At 54.1% G+C, this 17,271-nt stretch overlaps 6 protein-coding genes across 6 annotated transcripts; all 6 read left to right on the forward strand.

Moving 5' to 3' along the window:
• Positions 1-1,176: 1,176 nt before the first annotated feature.
• DQ04_03391000 (putative phosphoinositide-binding protein) lies at positions 1,177-2,457 on the forward strand (the record flags this gene model as incomplete). Its single annotated transcript, XM_009312787.1, has 1 exon — positions 1,177-2,457. The coding sequence occupies one exon, from the start codon at positions 1,177-1,179 to the stop codon at positions 2,455-2,457; it is 1,281 nt and encodes a 426-aa protein (XP_009311062.1).
• A 591-nt stretch (positions 2,458-3,048) lies between these two features.
• Positions 3,049-5,946, forward strand: DQ04_03391010 (surface protease GP63; the record flags this gene model as incomplete). Its single annotated transcript, XM_009312788.1, has 1 exon — positions 3,049-5,946. The coding sequence occupies one exon, from the start codon at positions 3,049-3,051 to the stop codon at positions 5,944-5,946; it is 2,898 nt and encodes a 965-aa protein (XP_009311063.1).
• Positions 5,947-6,412: 466 nt separating this feature from the next.
• On the forward strand, positions 6,413-7,699 carry DQ04_03391020 (hypothetical protein; the record flags this gene model as incomplete). Its single annotated transcript, XM_009312789.1, has 1 exon — positions 6,413-7,699. The coding sequence occupies one exon, from the start codon at positions 6,413-6,415 to the stop codon at positions 7,697-7,699; it is 1,287 nt and encodes a 428-aa protein (XP_009311064.1).
• A 422-nt stretch (positions 7,700-8,121) lies between these two features.
• On the forward strand, positions 8,122-8,937 carry DQ04_03391030 (fumarylpyruvate hydrolase; the record flags this gene model as incomplete). The annotated part of the gene is made up of 1 exon (XM_009312790.1): positions 8,122-8,937. The coding sequence occupies one exon, from the start codon at positions 8,122-8,124 to the stop codon at positions 8,935-8,937; it is 816 nt and encodes a 271-aa protein (XP_009311065.1).
• Positions 8,938-9,553: 616 nt separating this feature from the next.
• On the forward strand, positions 9,554-15,166 carry DQ04_03391040 (putative ubiquitin-protein ligase; the record flags this gene model as incomplete). Its single annotated transcript, XM_009312791.1, has 1 exon — positions 9,554-15,166. One exon carries the CDS (start codon positions 9,554-9,556, stop codon positions 15,164-15,166), a length of 5,613 nt encoding a protein of 1,870 aa, XP_009311066.1.
• Positions 15,167-16,155: 989 nt separating this feature from the next.
• DQ04_03391050 (hypothetical protein) lies at positions 16,156-17,148 on the forward strand (the record flags this gene model as incomplete). The annotated part of the gene is made up of 1 exon (XM_009312792.1): positions 16,156-17,148. The coding sequence occupies one exon, from the start codon at positions 16,156-16,158 to the stop codon at positions 17,146-17,148; it is 993 nt and encodes a 330-aa protein (XP_009311067.1).
• Positions 17,149-17,271: the final 123 nt, after the last annotated feature.

The following is a 17,271-nucleotide window of genomic DNA, read 5'->3' on the forward strand; positions in this document are numbered from 1 at the left end:
TATATATATATATATATGTATACGTTGTTACATATGTCTATTTGAGTTGTGTGTGTACGTGGCCCGCACAGTAACCGATGAACTTGTGTTAGTTGTCTGTTTGGTTTAGTATGCGTTGTGCCATGAAAATAGCCGCAATACATTCGGGTGGTGGAAACGGTGTAGTGGGAGACCTTGGGGAGGGGTGTAGGTGTGTGCGGGCACATTCTCATGTGACCTGCGGTATTGTTGGATTCCATTTGCTGATGCTGTTGTTGCTATTGACGCTATATGTGCGCTGTTTCCGCCTGGAGCTGTGGCCTCGACACATCGATGGACGGAGCCATCAGCAACAGAAGAGAAGATGGAGGGAGGAAAGGAGGGTGGCGACGTCGCCGCCCACCACCACAACACCCCCCACACATGTCCTCTTCAGAGAGGAAGAGAAGTATACACTCACACGTGTAAACACGAACAAACAGTCTGCAGGAGGCAGAGGGAGAGAGAGAAAGGAAGGGGAAGCTGCAGAAGCAGGTGTGGACAGAATTCTCCCCATTACTTTCTCTTTCTCCCTCGCAAACGTATCAGCTCCTTTCGCACATTCACTCTCTCACGCGGCTCCAATGTGCTGCTGTGCAGGGGGGAGGCCGGTGCAATACAAAGAGGGGGGGGGGTCGAATATAACGAAGGGGGAGGGAAGGGAAAAGGACATCCGTGTATATTGCGTGCAGCATTTGCTACTACGGGAAAAATGCGCACTTTCAGTGAACTCTGATGTGAGAACCATATCTAGTTCTCTCACGCTCGCTCTCTCACACGCACTCTCTTTTTTTTTGTCTTTTTGAGTTCTCTCTCTGGCATCGTTGCTCTGCGCAAGGTGTTGTTTGTCGGAGGCATTACAAACACAGCCGCCGCCCTGCAGTCTCGTGTGCTTAGACGAATACTATTACTGCTGTTGCTGTTGCCGCTGTTTGTTGTTGTACTTTTGCACTCAAGTCACATATCGCACATCCAAAGAAGTACATACGCGTGCGCACGCACGACCGCCGGAGCTGCCACCAGAGAAGAGCGCCTTTTGGGCAGTTAGGAAACCAAAAAAGGACATTAGCAAACGGTGTTTCAACGAAATTGGGAAGGCCGAGCAGAAAGCAAGCCAAGAATAGGAGGGAGAGGGGCAAAGGAAACGAAAAAAACAAGATGGGGGAGAGTGTCTTTGAGTTCCACGTGCTGGAGCCCGAGCAGCGCAAGGGTGCAGGCGCGCTGGATCTTGCCTACTGGACGTATGGGATCAGGACCACCACCAGCCTGCCGACGTACCCCAACAACATGAGCGTGGTGCGGCGCTACAGCGACTTCGAGTGGTTCCGTGCCCGGCTGTGCGAGGAGTACCCCTACTGCATCGTGCCGCCCATCCCCGAGAAGGATGTGCAGGGAACACTCGAAAAGATCGTTGGCTCCTCGACGCAGGCGGCCGCACGGCTACACGAATACCGCCAGCGTGCACTCCAGAGGTTCCTCACTCGTCTCGGTGCCCACCCGAAAATTTATACCTCTCAGCTTTTGGAGAACTTCTTGCAGATGGACGAGACGGAGTGGGAGCGCAAGATAAAGGCGCCAATCAAGACGTCGGATCGCTCCTTCGCCACGACACTTGGCGAGGGCGTCAACTACGCTCTGACACGGCAGTGGAACCCCAGTGGAGGAGCAGCAGCAGCTTCAGCGTCTGGCAGTGGTTACTCGGAGGCACTGGGAAGCGAGGAGACGAACTCGCTTGTGTGGCAGGAAACACAGCTGTACATCCAGCAGCTGGAGGATAGCATCAAGATGCTGCGGGAGCGCGTGCAGATGCTCGTGGAACGCCGCAGAAACACCAGTCAGGCTCTACACGAGTTTGGTATTGCCTTTGAAAAGGTTGGAGAGGTAGAGAAGGGGATTTCGGCCACACAACTGAGTAACGCCCTTATTGCGGTTGGGCAGCAGAGCGAACAGCTCTCCACCATCTATATTGAACATGCCGGTGATGAAACAAGGAAGGTGGTTGAGACGCTGAGTTACTACACTGGAATGTGTGCCGCAGTGCGTGAGACACTCAAAAGATTGCAGCACGCCACCCACCGCGTGGAATCACTGAATCAGCACGCGGCCGATATCGCTGCACAAAGGGACAAAGCTATGTTGAGGGGAGGAATGGCGGAGCGCGTGGCGAAGCTTGAGAATGACTACAATGCGCTCCAGGGTCAAAAGGAGCTGGCCAAGAAGGAGCTGGAGACGGGTGAGTCGACCTTCAGGGAGGAACTCCGTCGCTTCCACCGGGAGAAGCAGTATGATGTGAAGGCCATTCTAAAGACGTTTGCAGAGCTTCAACTCAATTACGCTATGCGTATGAAAGAATCGTGGGAGAAGCTTCTGCCGGTAGTGGAGCATGTGCAACTCAACGAAGGCAGAAGCTTACAAGATAGCTCCTCGCGACAAGCATAAAAACTGATGCAGATTTCCGCACATACACGCACGCGCTTAGTGGATATCTATTTGTGTGTGTATGTCTGTCTGTCTTCCTGTCGGATTTTTTTTTTGTTTCTCACCCTGTCTTGTTGGTGTTGCTGACATTCATGTCGATGCTCTTCCCTGGGACTTGGAGACTGCTCGTGTATGAGTACATTCCTCTTTTATCATCATCGATGTTGTGCTTCTGGTGGTCCCTTTCTCTGGTCGGGCGAACCAGCGTTGTGATCTCGCTTGTTCTCTGTCTGGCCCCGGCCACTGCTCACACTTTTTTTTTTGTTTTTGGATGAATGATGAGCGGCCAAAAAGGAAACGCTAACCCGGTTACACAACGGTCTCACCCTCTTTGGTTCCGCTATCGTGGGTGTGATGAAACTACGTCTTCTCCAACCTGCCCCAGATCTCTCGGAGAGGATGAGGATCCTGCTTTATGTCATATCTCTAACATAATGGTTCTCTATTTCTCTCTCTCTCTCTCTCTTCTGTTTTATTCTCTCTCCCACACGCATGCGATATCAATGTGTTCTTTTTATTACTATGACCACAAGCAAAGTGCCTCGCTCGCACATGGCTATTCGGAGTTTCCGACGTAAACAGGTCCCTTCGTGGAGATTTCACCCCGTGCCGCTGCTGCTGCTGTTGCTACTGCTTCTTCCCTTTCTCTACGCTGCCCAAGTGACGACGGCGGTGGTGACGATAAGTCATCGTTGCATTCATGCCGACGCGAGGCTCCAAGAGCACATTCACACCAATTGGGGGACCTTGTCTCAGTCTTACAGCACAGATGAAGGGGGAATGGTCCCAAGACATCTAAATGAACGACATCAAGAGCGTACAAAATGGACATCACCAGTGCTTGGGGGCAAATCACAGTTAATACGCCTAAATCTCGAGCGAGACGGACAGAGATCAGCAAACAAGAAGGGTGAGCGCACAAAGGGCAAGGTAAAGGAGACCACCGCAAAATGGGAGCCGATTCGCATCGTCGTCGACACGAGTCATCTCACAGATCCAAAGAAGATATGCACAGCTGTGGGTCAGGTGAGACCGGATTTCATGGGGTCTACGCATACCTGCACGGCGCAGGACATCATGACAGTGGAGAAGTTATGGTTTATCGAAAATATTGCTTTACCGCTTGCTTTGTATCGTACCCAGCGGCTTTTTAACGTCAATCCCGTTCAAGGGCCCCTATTGGTGAGTCCAGGCGTCTGTGGGCCGGATGTGACTGTCTCAGATGACCACATATCCGTTGGTGTGGCAGATGCCGATATGATTCTCTACGCTCACGCGGGTGGCATGGGCAGCTCAACGACATCTGGTGTAGCGGGAACGGTTGCATGGGCAGGCGCCTGCACACTCGACCAATTCGGGCGTCCAGTGGTGGGGCAAATCAACTTTGTACCGTCTTTCATTGAGTGGCAAGTTTCGGGCTGGGAATACGAATACTACGTCCGCGTTGTTATGCACGAGATGTTCCATGCGTTGGGGTACACTCCAACCATTCTGAATACCATGGTCAACGTGAGCAAACGCAGGGGCAAGAAGGTGAAAATTGTAACCGCTCCCGCCGTTGTCTCCGCTGCTAGAAAACACCTTGGATGTCCCACACTGGACGGTGTGGAGTTGGAGGATGAGGGAGGAACTGGCACCGCCGGCACGCACTGGGAACGCAGGCAGTGGATGGATGAGCTCATGGCGGGGGTACCGTCCCGCTCAGCAATATCCGAGCTTTCTCTTGCTTTTTTTTCGTCCACCAGTATTTACACAGTGAATATGCAATACGCCGAGCCGATGGGATGGAGCCACAACGCCGGTTGCGCCTTTGTTGAGGAAGCATGCACGGCAAATGCGACAGCCATGGGAGTGATGTGGTGCAATGAGTCCGTAAGAACACAGGCATGTACTTACGACCGCACCGAGGTGGGGATCTGCGACGTTGGTATAGTTTTGGGGTTGCCTCCATACTTCCAGTACTCTCCCGACAATCCCTTTTTTGGTGGTCTTACCCCACTAATGGACTTTTGTCCTGTAGTGGTGGGGTACGTCAACCGTCAGTGTCGAGATCCTTCACAGGCCAGCGACGATGACAGCATCTATGGTCTCTACTTTGGTCCCCAAAGTCGCTGCGTCCCCACCACAAACATGATGCGCATTGGATTCGTATTTGAGGATTCATCACCGCGGTGCCTCCGTGTGCGTTGCCAAATGGGGACACGATTAGAAATCTTTCTGGGTCACAGCTGGTTGTCGTGCCCTAGCGACGGTAGCGCTGGGGATATCTCTATTCCACTTTCCTCGGGATTCAGTGGAAAAATTCACTGTGAACGTGCAGAGTTGGTTTGCTCCCCAGAGCTCTTCTATAACCCTAACGCGAGAGTGAGCGAGCTGGGCCCAGCACGGGAGTACGCCCTGGATGTGGTAGTTGTTCTCAACACAACGGCAAGTGGCGCAAAGGTAATCTCGGCAGACGTTTTGGGCCGTATCGCTGTTCAGGCAGAAAGTTTCTTCTTTGTCGATCTTCAACAGGACATCGCGGATTTGTGTTCGTACGACCTTGGTGCTGGCAGTGTTCGAATGCTGCCGGAGCACGCCTTTGCATCCATTGATGGTGGTGGTGTGGTGGTGTACTTTCAGTTGGGTGTTATGGCGGGAATGGGCGGAACAAAGTTGGACATCGTGCGTGCGGAGTGCGGTGCCGCTCTGGCAGTAGGAAGTGTTATGAGGCGTATTGGCGCGCACGTCACATTGGCGTCAGACGTCGCGTCAACAACGACAGTGACGGCGTCTGAGATTCTTCCAGATGCAAAGATTGTTGATGGCTTTACCTCACTCCAACAGCTTGTTTCTCTGGGTGACGTCACACTTCACTGCGGCGGCGATCTTTCAGGTGTCCCTTCGCTGGCGAATGGAAGTGTGACGGCGTTATTGGCAACTGCTGCAAAGGAAGACATCTCCAAGTTAATCCTTGTGACAGCAAACCTTGTCCAGGTGCGGGGGGTACGGATCTCCGGACCCTCCGAGCTGGTGCTCAGCGCAACTGTCGCCTTTCCCCCCGCTGTAGACGATGCAGGGGGCGTGGACGAGATCCTGCACTTCTGGTCGCGTCGGCTCACCGAGGCCCTGGCGAGCGCGTCGCCCTTCCCTCTTCTGACGTCAGCAGTCGCGTTGCTCTCCAAAGGCGCACCTGTCAGCCTCGCCGATGGAACGCCAGAGAATGCCCTTACGCTGAGGTCTGCAACTGTGGGACAGACACAGCCAGAATCTAGCGGTGACCCCCGCTGTGCAGTGAAGTTTACGGGCTGCTTTCCCGTTCAGATAGTGGTACTCGCCTTTATTATCCTTATCGCGCTAACATTGATTATCATATTTGTTGTAGCGTTTCTGTGCCCGAAATTGGCAAGGCATGCTTCGGAAGAGAAAGTATACAGTCTTGTAGTGCCCCTTCAGCCAAAAGATGTGTGATGTTTAGGAAAGGTAATCAATGTCTTGTTGTTTGATGCGTTTTGCTTGGAAGTGAGTTGTTTTTAGTAACAAAACGTGCAGTGTGTCCACCTGCATGCAGAAGACGTATGTGGTGTTCTTTGTATACTCTCTCTGGGAAGGGGGAATGAGACATGATGGTCTCTTTTCCTCGGGGACGCTGTTTCTGCTTGTGGTGCAGATAGCACTGAGAAGTGTGGTTGCGCCTTGAGTGGGGATATCCACAACGTGTTTCTCGCTGGGCATTTATGTTTGTTCGTTGGTTTTGGGCAAATCTCCCTTCACCTTTACCAAAAAAAAAAAACTGATTTGCAGAGGTTTAAAGCTGTGGTAGGTAGTGGCGCCCTTCTTCACACAGTTGGATCTCCATTGCATTCCACTAAGGGGAAGTGGGGGCGAAGAAGAAAAAAAAAAAAGAGCAACCGCGAATTGTGGTCGCACGAGAGAAATGGCATATCCACGTGTAGGTGCAGTGGTGTGGGAAGGCGTGCTGCTCCTGTGGGCACTACTTGTCGTGCTCGCTGCAGCTGGTGCACGTGGTATCGTCGTCCACGGGCCCCCCACACATTCCCCTTCGTCCTCCTTATCAGGCTCGGTGTCACTCCTTCCAAGGGACCACGGGCTCCTCATTGTCGTTTACCTGAACGCCACCGCATTCCCATCGTCAGGGGAGTCCACAACGGCGTTTCTCCTGGCACTCAAAGACGACTTGCATGATGGCGTCCTCCCGGGGCTCTCCCGTGTGGAGGGCGATTCGTCTTCCGTCCCACCGTCTGGTGAGGTCCCGGAATGCTCGCTCCACTGCTCTACGCCACACCACGCAGGGACTGTGGATAATGCAAATGTAACAAAACCCTGTGCATCTCACCCCATACTCCTTTGTATGCGGAAAATCGAGTCACAGACGATTCCAGTGCAACTTTATACGGAATGCCGAGAGCGTATCCACTCCCTGTATCGATTGGATAGAGTGAAGCACAGTGAGTTCAGAAATGGTCAGAAGAATGTTTTTGCGCGTTCTTCGGAGGCGTACCACGAAATGACAGGTGATCCGCGTCACATTGTCGCCGTTGGTGGGGACTGCCGACTCCTGAGACCAGCGCTCGGATCCCCAGAGACAAAGTCGTGTGGTCGGATATCCTGCGTGGGTGTTGCCATGACTGTGGTAGCCGCTGTCATTTTACTAATTGTAGTTGCTTTTCTTGTGCTTTATTTTTGGCAGCGGCTCGGCTGCTGCCTGTTCGCTGATGATGATGAAAGCAGCCCCTCTTCACAGCTGATTATCCACACGTCTCACAATGCCGAGAAGGGCAGGAGCTTGGCGTCGAAAACGAGCACAAATCCTTTGGATCCACCCGGCCTCTCACACCGGCTGTTCCACTATCGATCTGAAAACGTGGGCGCCTCGCTGTCCACGCCGTCAGCCTTGGATGAGGCGAAGTTCTTGGAAATAGAGGCCTACCTCAGTCAGGAGGATAGCAAGCCGTCAACCACGGCATCTACAGCTTCGCTGCATCGTTCTATTCCGTCGTCGTCGTCGTATGAGCCACCGCAGCTAACGGACGTGGACCCTCCGCTGGACAACAGCAAGAGGAACAGCAGCTCGGGTGCGGCGCAGTCAGAGCGTGCGTCGCCCCACATTCGCGATGTTGATATATCCAAGGAGGAGCGTGAGCAGCTGCAGCGCCAGCGGTCCTGGCTCATGGAGCATGTGATGGGTCTTGATACTCTGTAGTGCGTCGCGCAAGAAAGGGAAAGGGAATATATATATATATATATATGAATAAGTGAAGTGCTTTCTCTTCTTATTGGCAAAGCTGACGAGAGAAGTGAAAATGTATATGTATATATATATATATATATACACACACGTTGAGTGACGTTCTTTTTTTCCCTTATATTGCGCAGCCAGAAAACTTTACTGCTTTTTTTTTTGCGCCGCGTGTCTGTGACGGCGGTGCAACGGAGAGATGCATTGGCTCTTCCTGCGGAGGATGGGGGTTTCGAGAAACCGCACCTTTCGCTGCAGCAGAATAATAATAAAAGAGAATTTCTTCCTTGTTGCTTCCCTCCCGCTCCCCCCCCGTCAGAACGCGAATCAGAGCACATACACACGCACCCGCATAACAAATATAACCGGCATTTACGAGAACGCTCATGAAGCCTCAGCTCGTCTTCCCCGCGGTGCGCAGGGTCGTCCCTGTGGTGGGGGGCAACCTGCTCTTCCCCGTCCGCCGCGTGTACTGTGTTGGGCAAAACTACGCCGACCACGCGAAGGAGATGGGCGGCGCGGTGTCGAAGGCCAACCCATTCTTCTTCAGCAAGCCCCCCGATGCCGTCGTGAGCGACGAGACGAACCACACGCCGGCGATGAGCGTAACCGCGCGGATCGCGCCACAGACGGCGAACTACCAGCACGAAGTGGAGCTCGTTGTCGCCATCGGCGACCCCCGCGTCGGCGCGGCGTCGTACCGGGCGCTGTCGCCTTGTGAAGCGCAGCGCATTATTTACGGCTACGCGGTCGGTCTCGACATGACACGGCGTGACATGCAGCTGGTGGCGAAGCAGAACGGGAAGCCGTGGGACCTCGCAAAGGGAGCCGACGAGAGCGCGCCGCTCTCCGCTATCATGCCGGTAGAGCTGTTGCGGCAGAAGGCCTCCGCACTCTTCTACGCGAGCGATGAGGTGTGCAAAGAGATGGCGCCAGAGAGCAGTGGCACAGCAATGCCCTCTGTGCTTCGGCGCGGCGGCATCGAGTTGTGTGTGAACGGGGAGCGTCGACAGAAGGGCGACTTGTCGTCCGTTGTTACCCCAATTGATGAGCTTATTTCTATCCTGTCGCACGCCGTCGAGCTGGCGCCGGGCGATCTCGTCTTCACAGGCACCCCGTCGGGTGTCTCCGCTGTGAAGCCTGGCGATGTGATCAAGGCGGCCTTTGAGGGCGTCGGGGAGATCACCGTGAATTTGCAGTAATTGGTGGTGGGGAGGGATGTGTGTTCGTTTGATGCTTCGGGTGAAGGCGTCTTACAACGTGCAGCGCAAAGGTGTATTTTGTTCTTGTTTACCTTTTTTTTTTGCGTAGGTGCCGATTGTGCATGGTGCGTTCCGTACAATGCCTCACATTCACCCTCACTCTCTCCTTGACACTCTGTCGCCCACGCCCTGTGTGGGATGTTCTTTTTTCTGTTACTTCTCTCTCCCTCGCTCTCTCTCTCTCTCTCACGCGCTCTCTTATTCTCTGTGTTCCCTAACCCCTTCTTGCGTGAGGAACCGAATACGTCCCAAGAAAAAGCAAAGCTGGTTAGAAGAAGCAGGAATCATAGTTCAACAAAGCGAGTGTAAACAGTATTGTCGATAATCATTCACGGTACTGTGGAGTACTACTGAGAGTGTTGTGTCCAAGAAGTGCTTGTTGTTTTGTTAGAGGTTGCGGTGCATTTGGGTGGTAGGGCTTTACTGCCACTGTTCTCAGAGACCGCCACATACACACTCTAGTGCATACAATATTCATTCAATCAGAGCCCATACATTCACTCATACATAAATATCGAAGGAGAGCGGGAGAGCAAAACGCTTTTTTCGGACTGTTATGCTTCAAGGCCATTCGCCCCGGGAAGAATCCAAGCGGCAGTTAAAAGCGGTACACCGAGAGAGAAATGACCCAGATAAGGTCTTGGCGCCGCTGGAGAGCATCTGCGTATCGCTAGTGATGGGTGCAGAACGATACCTGCGTGGCTTCGACGCCGATGCAGCCATACCAATGTTGGTTCACATGACAGAAAAGGAACAATTTGCGTTTCGCGGGGATGCGATGGCGAGGCTTTTCCGCGCTATATCCCTCACCATGGAGTACGTGCCAAGTTCTTACGAAGGGGTGGCGCCGTTTTACAAGCGCCTGATGAAGTCCGTGTGCCAGGTTCTCTCCAGGACTCTGGCTGGAAAGATGAAGTACAGCAATACAGACAATGTGATGTTGCTCGAGGAGTCGCTTCGGCTCATTCGCTTCATCAGCAAGGATGAGCACAGTGCCTATCTCCTGCACTTTGGTGTTTCAGATGTCATACGCATCGCAGCATCTGAAAACACGTTACTGGCACGTCAAGCTTTCGATGTTCTAGTCGTTGTCTGTTCCAAACTGATCCTGCCGTCGGAGTTGGAGAAGACTTCGTTTTTTCGCATCTCCTTCCTTTTCACGGGGGGAAAAAAGCGAAAGAGCCACAAGGACGCACTACCCTCCAGTGATAAACCAATAGTGGTAGCCGTTGAGGATGTTCTTGTCCCGTTTCTCCATGCATCACTTCAGCAGTACGCAGCGAGCCTTGAGAGCTTCCCTGAGGCGTGGTCGTTTCTAGAGATGGTGATGCAGTGCCTTGGTATGATCATGCAGCGGGCCTTGCTGTGCCACCGACCTTCCACTGCTCGGAAGGTTGTCACACATGAACTTTGTCGAACATTATTCCAGTTGTTGCTTTTCAATGACAACAATGTGGCCCTTGACCACACAGTTCGATCGGAGAGGCTTCTGTTCTGTGAGACGATGTTGGCTGTCGCCATGGCAGCGGATTCTGCCGTTGCCAATGAGTCTCTTCTCACAGAGGAGGCACAGACATTCTACAAACTTATGTTCGGGGAATCTGATGCGGAGATCACAACTCTGCTTGATGACCCTTTTCCGCGTGGTGTGGTGTCCTCCCGCAATACGCATCGGCGAGATAAGAATCACATTGCCTCTATTGCGGCCATTCGACTCTTCGTTCTCGCCTGCCCACGCGTGCCGAGCGAGGCGTTTGGACCCAAACCGAAGNTCCTCCTGCCGGTTCATCAGTGGGCATGGGAAGACGAGATGCGGCACAGCAATGACATCAATGAGGATGGTTGTGCCGTATTGGAAACGACTTATGCTCGACTGAGCAGAGAAGCAACGCTCAAAATCCGCGTAAAGGATATGACAGTGGACCTGCACTTGATGAAGATGTCAAGTGGTTTCGGTAGTGGTGATCGCAATGTTTCACGTAAGTTCGTGCCCTTCGTGTTTCATTTTGTGGATGAGTCGAAGGTGTGTCCAGGGAAGGCCGCAAAAGGGATGGTATCGTCCAAGAAACTAGCCGTGGAGGGCAAGCAAAAGACGAAAACCACAACGGCAGCATCATCATCATCATCATCGATGCCATTGACAACAAGAGGATCAAGTGGTTTGAATCATCTATATATCATGAATAAAGACGCACCGGCGTCACCAGTGTACATGAGTATTGCTGAGATGTATCTGGAGGCTTTGTGCAACTTTGTTGTTTGGGTTTCTGGTCAGATGGCGATGCAGTTGGGCGTGTGTGCATGCGCCTCGTTGCTTCAGGCCGCCATTCGCTCCGGTGAAGATCAGCGTTTATTGACTCTACTTAGTAGAATAATCCGTCCATTATGCGAAATGGCACGCGAAGCACTTGTCTCTGCCGATAAGGCGACTAAGTCGGTGGCTCTCACCATGCTGGTGTGGCTGCTGCGCCACCCACACGCACCGAAGTGGAACTTTGCCACGACGGCGCAGCGGTGCGGGCTGCTTAACCAGCTCGAGATCCTCGCGCGCGGCGGCGGCGGCGGCGGTGGCAGCAGCTGCAGGGGAGCGCCAGGAGTCGCCGCGTCGCAGGGTGGTGTGGTGGAGGCACCCCAAACACGCACGGAGTATCTGGCGGGAGCAGCCGCCGTACTCCACAGTGTAATCAATGAGGAGTTAGAAAAGTTACACTCGTTGCAGGGATCCTTCGCCCTTGAGACGGTGGATGTGACAGTGGTTCTTCAAGCCGTGGTTGATCTGAAAACGTGTGCGGCGAAGCCCGGCGTGCACCACAGTGTCGTGGCGCGTCTCTTGGAGGTTATGGAGCTTTCTGTTGGAACCATAACGGCGTTTGAGACATCGAAGCTTGGTATCGCGGATGCTGTGTTAAGTTACTTGCTGGGAGCCAACTGCGGCAACAATAAGGAAAACGATGCTTCCCCCAATGTGTCAGCGAGTGGGGGATTGCATGGAAGTTTCATGTCTAGATTTGCCACCGACACAACGATCTTGGGTGACATGCGCACAGCCCACTGCCTTCACCAGCGCTGTGTAAAGGAGCGTCTTGAGTGCTTCCTTAAGGCCGCAGTGGCGCGGCCGTTCGGGGTATTGGCATTGGTCGAAAATTCAGTCTCTACTCTCCCCCTTGAGTCAAACTTTCCCCTCGTAGAGTCGTTACTGTGGACTCACCGCGTGACGTGTCGCCCGCCCGTCAAGGCCGTGGCGGCGTGCGCGCAGATATCACCGATTGTGTCGCTCTGCTGTAAGAAGAATCATGGCAATCCTGAGAAGGGAGCCACAGGTGATGATAACAAAATGAACTCCACCTCGACTACAAATAGGCGAAGCTCGTTGTCACGACCAAGTGAGAACTTGCGTGACTACTGTCCGCAAGGGCACAAGATGCAGGCAGTTGTTGAGATAAATCACTCAGGTCTCTGCGAATTGTGCGAACAAGAGGTCCACTCCGGCTTCCGCTGCAGCCCGTGCGACTTCCACATTTGTATGGAGTGTTACACAAACCATGAATTCAATCACGAGAGGCGCGGTTCAGTTGGGAGCCCTCTGCTGAACACTGAGGACGCCACATCCGCGAGCGGTGTCCGTGTTCCGTTTAAGCGGCCCAGGTTGGCTGCTCGAGCCCATTTGTTTGCCAGTATCGGCGATATTGAGCGCTTCCTTCGCACAGGTTCATCTTCCACGAAGAACACGGATGTTGCGCCAGCCCCAAAATCAGCGCTGCAGAACAGTGATTACTTTGTGCAGCGCATCCAGACTGTCATGGCGAGGAGGAATGAACACTTAGACCCCGCCATGCTCCGCCAGGAGGTGCGCCGCATACTGAGCTCCTTATTCTCGCATGGCCCCAACGCTGGTTCCGCCGCAGCAGGAAGAGCAGAAGCAGAAGTACCACCACCGTCATCAGAAAGCAAACGGCCAGAGGATAGTGTAAAACTGGGGCCGAAGGAAACAAAAGAGATGGAACAGCTGCTGCGTAGCGCCATGGAAGAACGTTACGTTTTGTATACCAAGCCCGGGGGCTGCTGCGCGTACCAAGAGACCCTAATCGGGAACATCATGCAACGCGCACTTCACATGGGGATGCTGGATGTTGTGGAGCAGCTGGAAGACTGTCTGCTCGTTGTTGAGAGTTCTGCTGATGCCTCTGTCAAAAATATCGGCACGCATGCATTTGATATGCTAGTAGAAGTTCAATCCGGGGGTCAACAACAACTTCCGCCGATAGATCTCCCCTCAAAGATAGGCAGTACTGAAAGCTGTTTGTTTCATCACTTCGAGCGGGACGAAGATAAGTACTGTTCCTGTGGCGAACAGTCACGCCAAGAGTTCGACACATTGCGTTCTCCAAACGTGCTACGAAAACCCACGCGCCTAGCCGAAAATTCCGAGGCCCTGTTGCTTATTCTCCTTCACAAAGTACTTCACCCGCTGATCAAGAAGCGTGTCCTCGATTTAGATAGCACTGCGTTTGTGAGCGCCCACTTCACGACACTCGTCGTCAGATCTCTGGCAGCATCAGCGCTCCGTGTAGCCGTGCTGCCGCCACGCCTTTCTGTGCCGCGCTGGGTCAACTTCATCCTTACTCAGGCGCATTTCCTCCTGCCACTAAATGTGCGGGAGCACATTGCCCGCTTCTTCGCGTACGGTGCCCGACGTGCGCTTCATGATCATATCAAAGTTTCCCATTCGAGTCGGTCGTGCTCCGCTATCAGAGTCCTGCCTGCCGAGTGGGCACGCTGGGCAACGCATAAGTTCCGGGTGGACCGCAACACACTCCTCCACGATGCGTACACGGTTTTGCGCAAGAGTGCAGACGCCAGATTCCCAATATCTATTGAGTTTAAGGGGGACGTTGGGGTTGGTCAGGGTCCGACAGCGCACTTCTACACACTCATTGCCAAGCAGGTGAGGAAGGCACGGCTCGAACTTTGGCGTGATAATGCAGCCAGCAGCAGGAGCGACGGCGAGGCAGAGTTGACTCCAGAACCAGAGGGTTTGTACCCGCGTGTTACCATGGTGAAGCACTTTCCGGCTCTGAGTAAGGTGAAGACGCCGCAGAAGCTGCGGGACGGTGGGGAGCTGTTGATTGATCCCTTCGAAAGCTTTGCAAACTGTGTGGTGCTTGAACAGGAGCGTGCCCAGTATTACTACCTCATCGGTGCCGCCTTGGGCCGCGCCTTCACGGACGAGATGGTGTTCCCACTTGACCTGAGCCCCGCGCTCGCCATATTTCTCAGAGCCGGTGTGCCGCCGCCACGAGTGGTGCTGCACCGCGGTGTCGCCGCAGACGCCGCGACTGAGCGGCCCATCGATCTCATGGCACTCACCCTCGACGACGTTGAGTTGATGGACAACACGCTTGCGGCAAGTCTGCGCTCGATGCGTGCCCTCGCCGCACCGATGCTGGTTGGGCTCAACATCCCCTTCACACTGCCCGGCAACGACGCGTTTGAGATGACGGCTGGCGGGGCGAAGACAAGCGTGTCGGCAGACAACATTTACCGCTACTTTCTTCGTGCTACCGGTGCTCTTCTGTACGAATCGGTGGAGTTTGCGCTGCGTTTCATTGTGCGCGGCTTCCGTGACATTGTTCCGTGCGAAGCCTTCGCCCCGCTCGACGCGCGGGAGACGATGGCGCTGCTGTGCGGCTGTAGAAGGGACGATACGAAGCCCCTCTGGACGCTCGCGGAGATAAAGTCGATCCTCGTTGCCGGCCACGGCTACCATAACGACTCGTCGCAGATGCGGATGCTGCAAAATATCCTCGCCAAGCGCCTCACGCCGCCGGAGCAGCGGGCGTTCCTGCTCTTCTGCACCGGTTGCCCGCGGCTGCCAGCCGGGGGTGTAGAGGCGCTCGGTGCCATCACAGTGGTGCGGCGCTCCGTGCTCGAGACGCTCTACGGTGGCGGCGGCTACGACAGCAGCACAAGCGAGAAGGAGTGGAGGCAGCACGACTCCCTGCCGGAGTGCGACGGGATGGTATCGATGCGGGCTGCCGATTGGCCGCTGCCGTCCGTTAACACGTGTTTTCGCTATCTGAAGCTGCCACCGTACCCCACGGAGGAGCTCATGTACAAGAAGCTGCAGTTCAGCATTGCACACGGCGGAGAGACGTTTGAGTTATCGTGACGATACCGTGATCTTCTTTCTCTGCTTTTTCTTGCGTTTTTTTTTTGTTTTTGTTTGTGTTTTTTTTCTTTTGGTCGACTTCTTCTTCTTCATCATCTCTTTTTTGTGTGGTGTTCGGTTGTATTTGTCCCACTTCAGAATCCAAGAAACGCAGCTGGCACCAGCAGGAGAGGGGCGAGGGAGAGGAGTGCGAAGGGCGCAGGAGGACACTAGCGGCGACCACTGAAGCTGGCACGGTGTTTCTCTCTTTCTCTCCGTGTGTGTGTGTGTGTGTGTTTGTGTGTTGCTTTCCCCTCCCCCCTTCACCACGGCGGTGGCTCCCGCTGCTGTTGATTCCGGTCCCTGTGTGTTCATTCCTGAAGCTATTGTGTCGTTCGTGCGGTTGGGTTGGGGCTGCGCCATGCAGGCGTGTGTTTTTAGGGGGAGGTGGCGTGAAACGAAATGGGAACAAAGGAGAAAACAAAGACAGAGGAAACAAAAAAGTGATCGAAAAGAGGAGGAAAGAATTGTGAAGAGATGATGATTATGATGATGCAAACAGAAAAGACAACTGTTTGATGGTGCTTTGTGTATGGGAGAATCGCCATTGGCCCCATGCGCTGCAGTCTGCCGCGCGCCCCTCCTCCTCCTCCTCCTCCTCCTTCTGCTCGTCCACCACCACATGCCCACTCCCTCACATTTTCCCCCTTAATCATTCGCCCACACACACACACGCATATATATATATATATTCTTTTCTGCTGGGAGGAGCGCAAATGCGGCAGCATACAGAAGAGCAAACGGACGAAGTGGAATAAAACCCAATGTGCAACACGTCTACATTGTGCCTGGTGATTCTGCATGTGTCAGCGTGAATGTGTGCGCGACATTGCCTTCAACTCTGTTGCTTTTCCCTTTTGTTGTTGATCCTTAATGCACTTTTCTCTTTGTTTCGCTTCTACCGCTGTGACTCATGCGTTGCAGCCTTCCCTCCAACTGTGTCGGGCAGCATGACGGGGAAGAAGCTACGCCCCGCCGCGCTGCTGCCGCCGCTGACGGCGAACAAGAATTACATCAAGAAGATAAAGTTCATCGCCAAGAAGAAGGAGGCAGCGGCGGCGGCGGAGAGGGGCTTTAACAGCAGCTCTAGCGTCGGTAAGAAGAAAAAGAAGAATGTGGCGAAGAAGGAAAAGAAGGGGAAAAGTGTCACCGCAACCACCAAGAAGAAAGGGGAGAAGAAGGTCAACGCCAGTGCAAAGAAGGCATCCACAGTGTCGGTGAAGGGGGGAAAGAAGGCGAAGAAGAGCCGTGTGGTTCTCGGAACGACAACTGTGAGTGATTCTGCCCCACAAGAGCAGCAGCAGCAGCAGCAAGAGTTATCGCCGAAGGAATTGGACCGGCTGCTGATTGAGCGAGCCATTCGTGGTGAGGAAGGTGCGCACGACCCACTGGCGCCATCGGCGGCGGCGGCGGCGGCTGGCGCTGGTGTGGACGAGCTGCTGCAGTACCCCTGCCTTCCCTTTCTCGAGGACTATGCGGAGCAGAAGCGCAGCGAGGTGGTCAGCGCGGACACGCTGCTGCACAACGCCCACTCGTACTTCAAAGACCTCGGTAAGCGGGAGTCCGCGATGCGGCGGGCGGCGGCGAAGCGGCTGCGGGAGCTGAAGGAGATCAACCGGCGCGGCGGCGACAAGGACGGCTTCCGCTACGTCGTGCCGCGCAACGTGAAGGAAGTGGTGCGGCAGATGGCGCAGAACGCCGATGTGGCGGACGTTGACACGACGCAGTTGGCTTCCACATTCGGCGGAGACGACGACGTTGAGGACACGTCTGAGCGACCGATGCACCGGCGCAAGCGGCAGAAGAGTTGCTTCTCCGACTTCTACCAGTTCCAGGTGAGCCGTCGGTGGACGCGCAACGCGGAGAACTTCCTCAACAAGGGGCGTGCCCATAAGTCGATGTTCGAGGCGGCACGGCAGCAGCGCTCCAACAAGAAGTTCTAAAAGAAAAGGAAGCAACGGAGAAGAACGTTCGCCTGAATGGGGAGTGAGACGATGGTGTGGGGTCTCGCGCTGTTGCTGCTGCACGTACATGTGTCTCTCGCTCTGTTTGTGTGTGTGTGTGTG

This window comes from Trypanosoma grayi, assembly GCF_000691245.1.
Source record: "Trypanosoma grayi strain ANR4 Tgr_339_V1, whole genome shotgun sequence".
Classification (NCBI taxonomy): domain Eukaryota; phylum Euglenozoa; class Kinetoplastea; order Trypanosomatida; family Trypanosomatidae; genus Trypanosoma; species Trypanosoma grayi.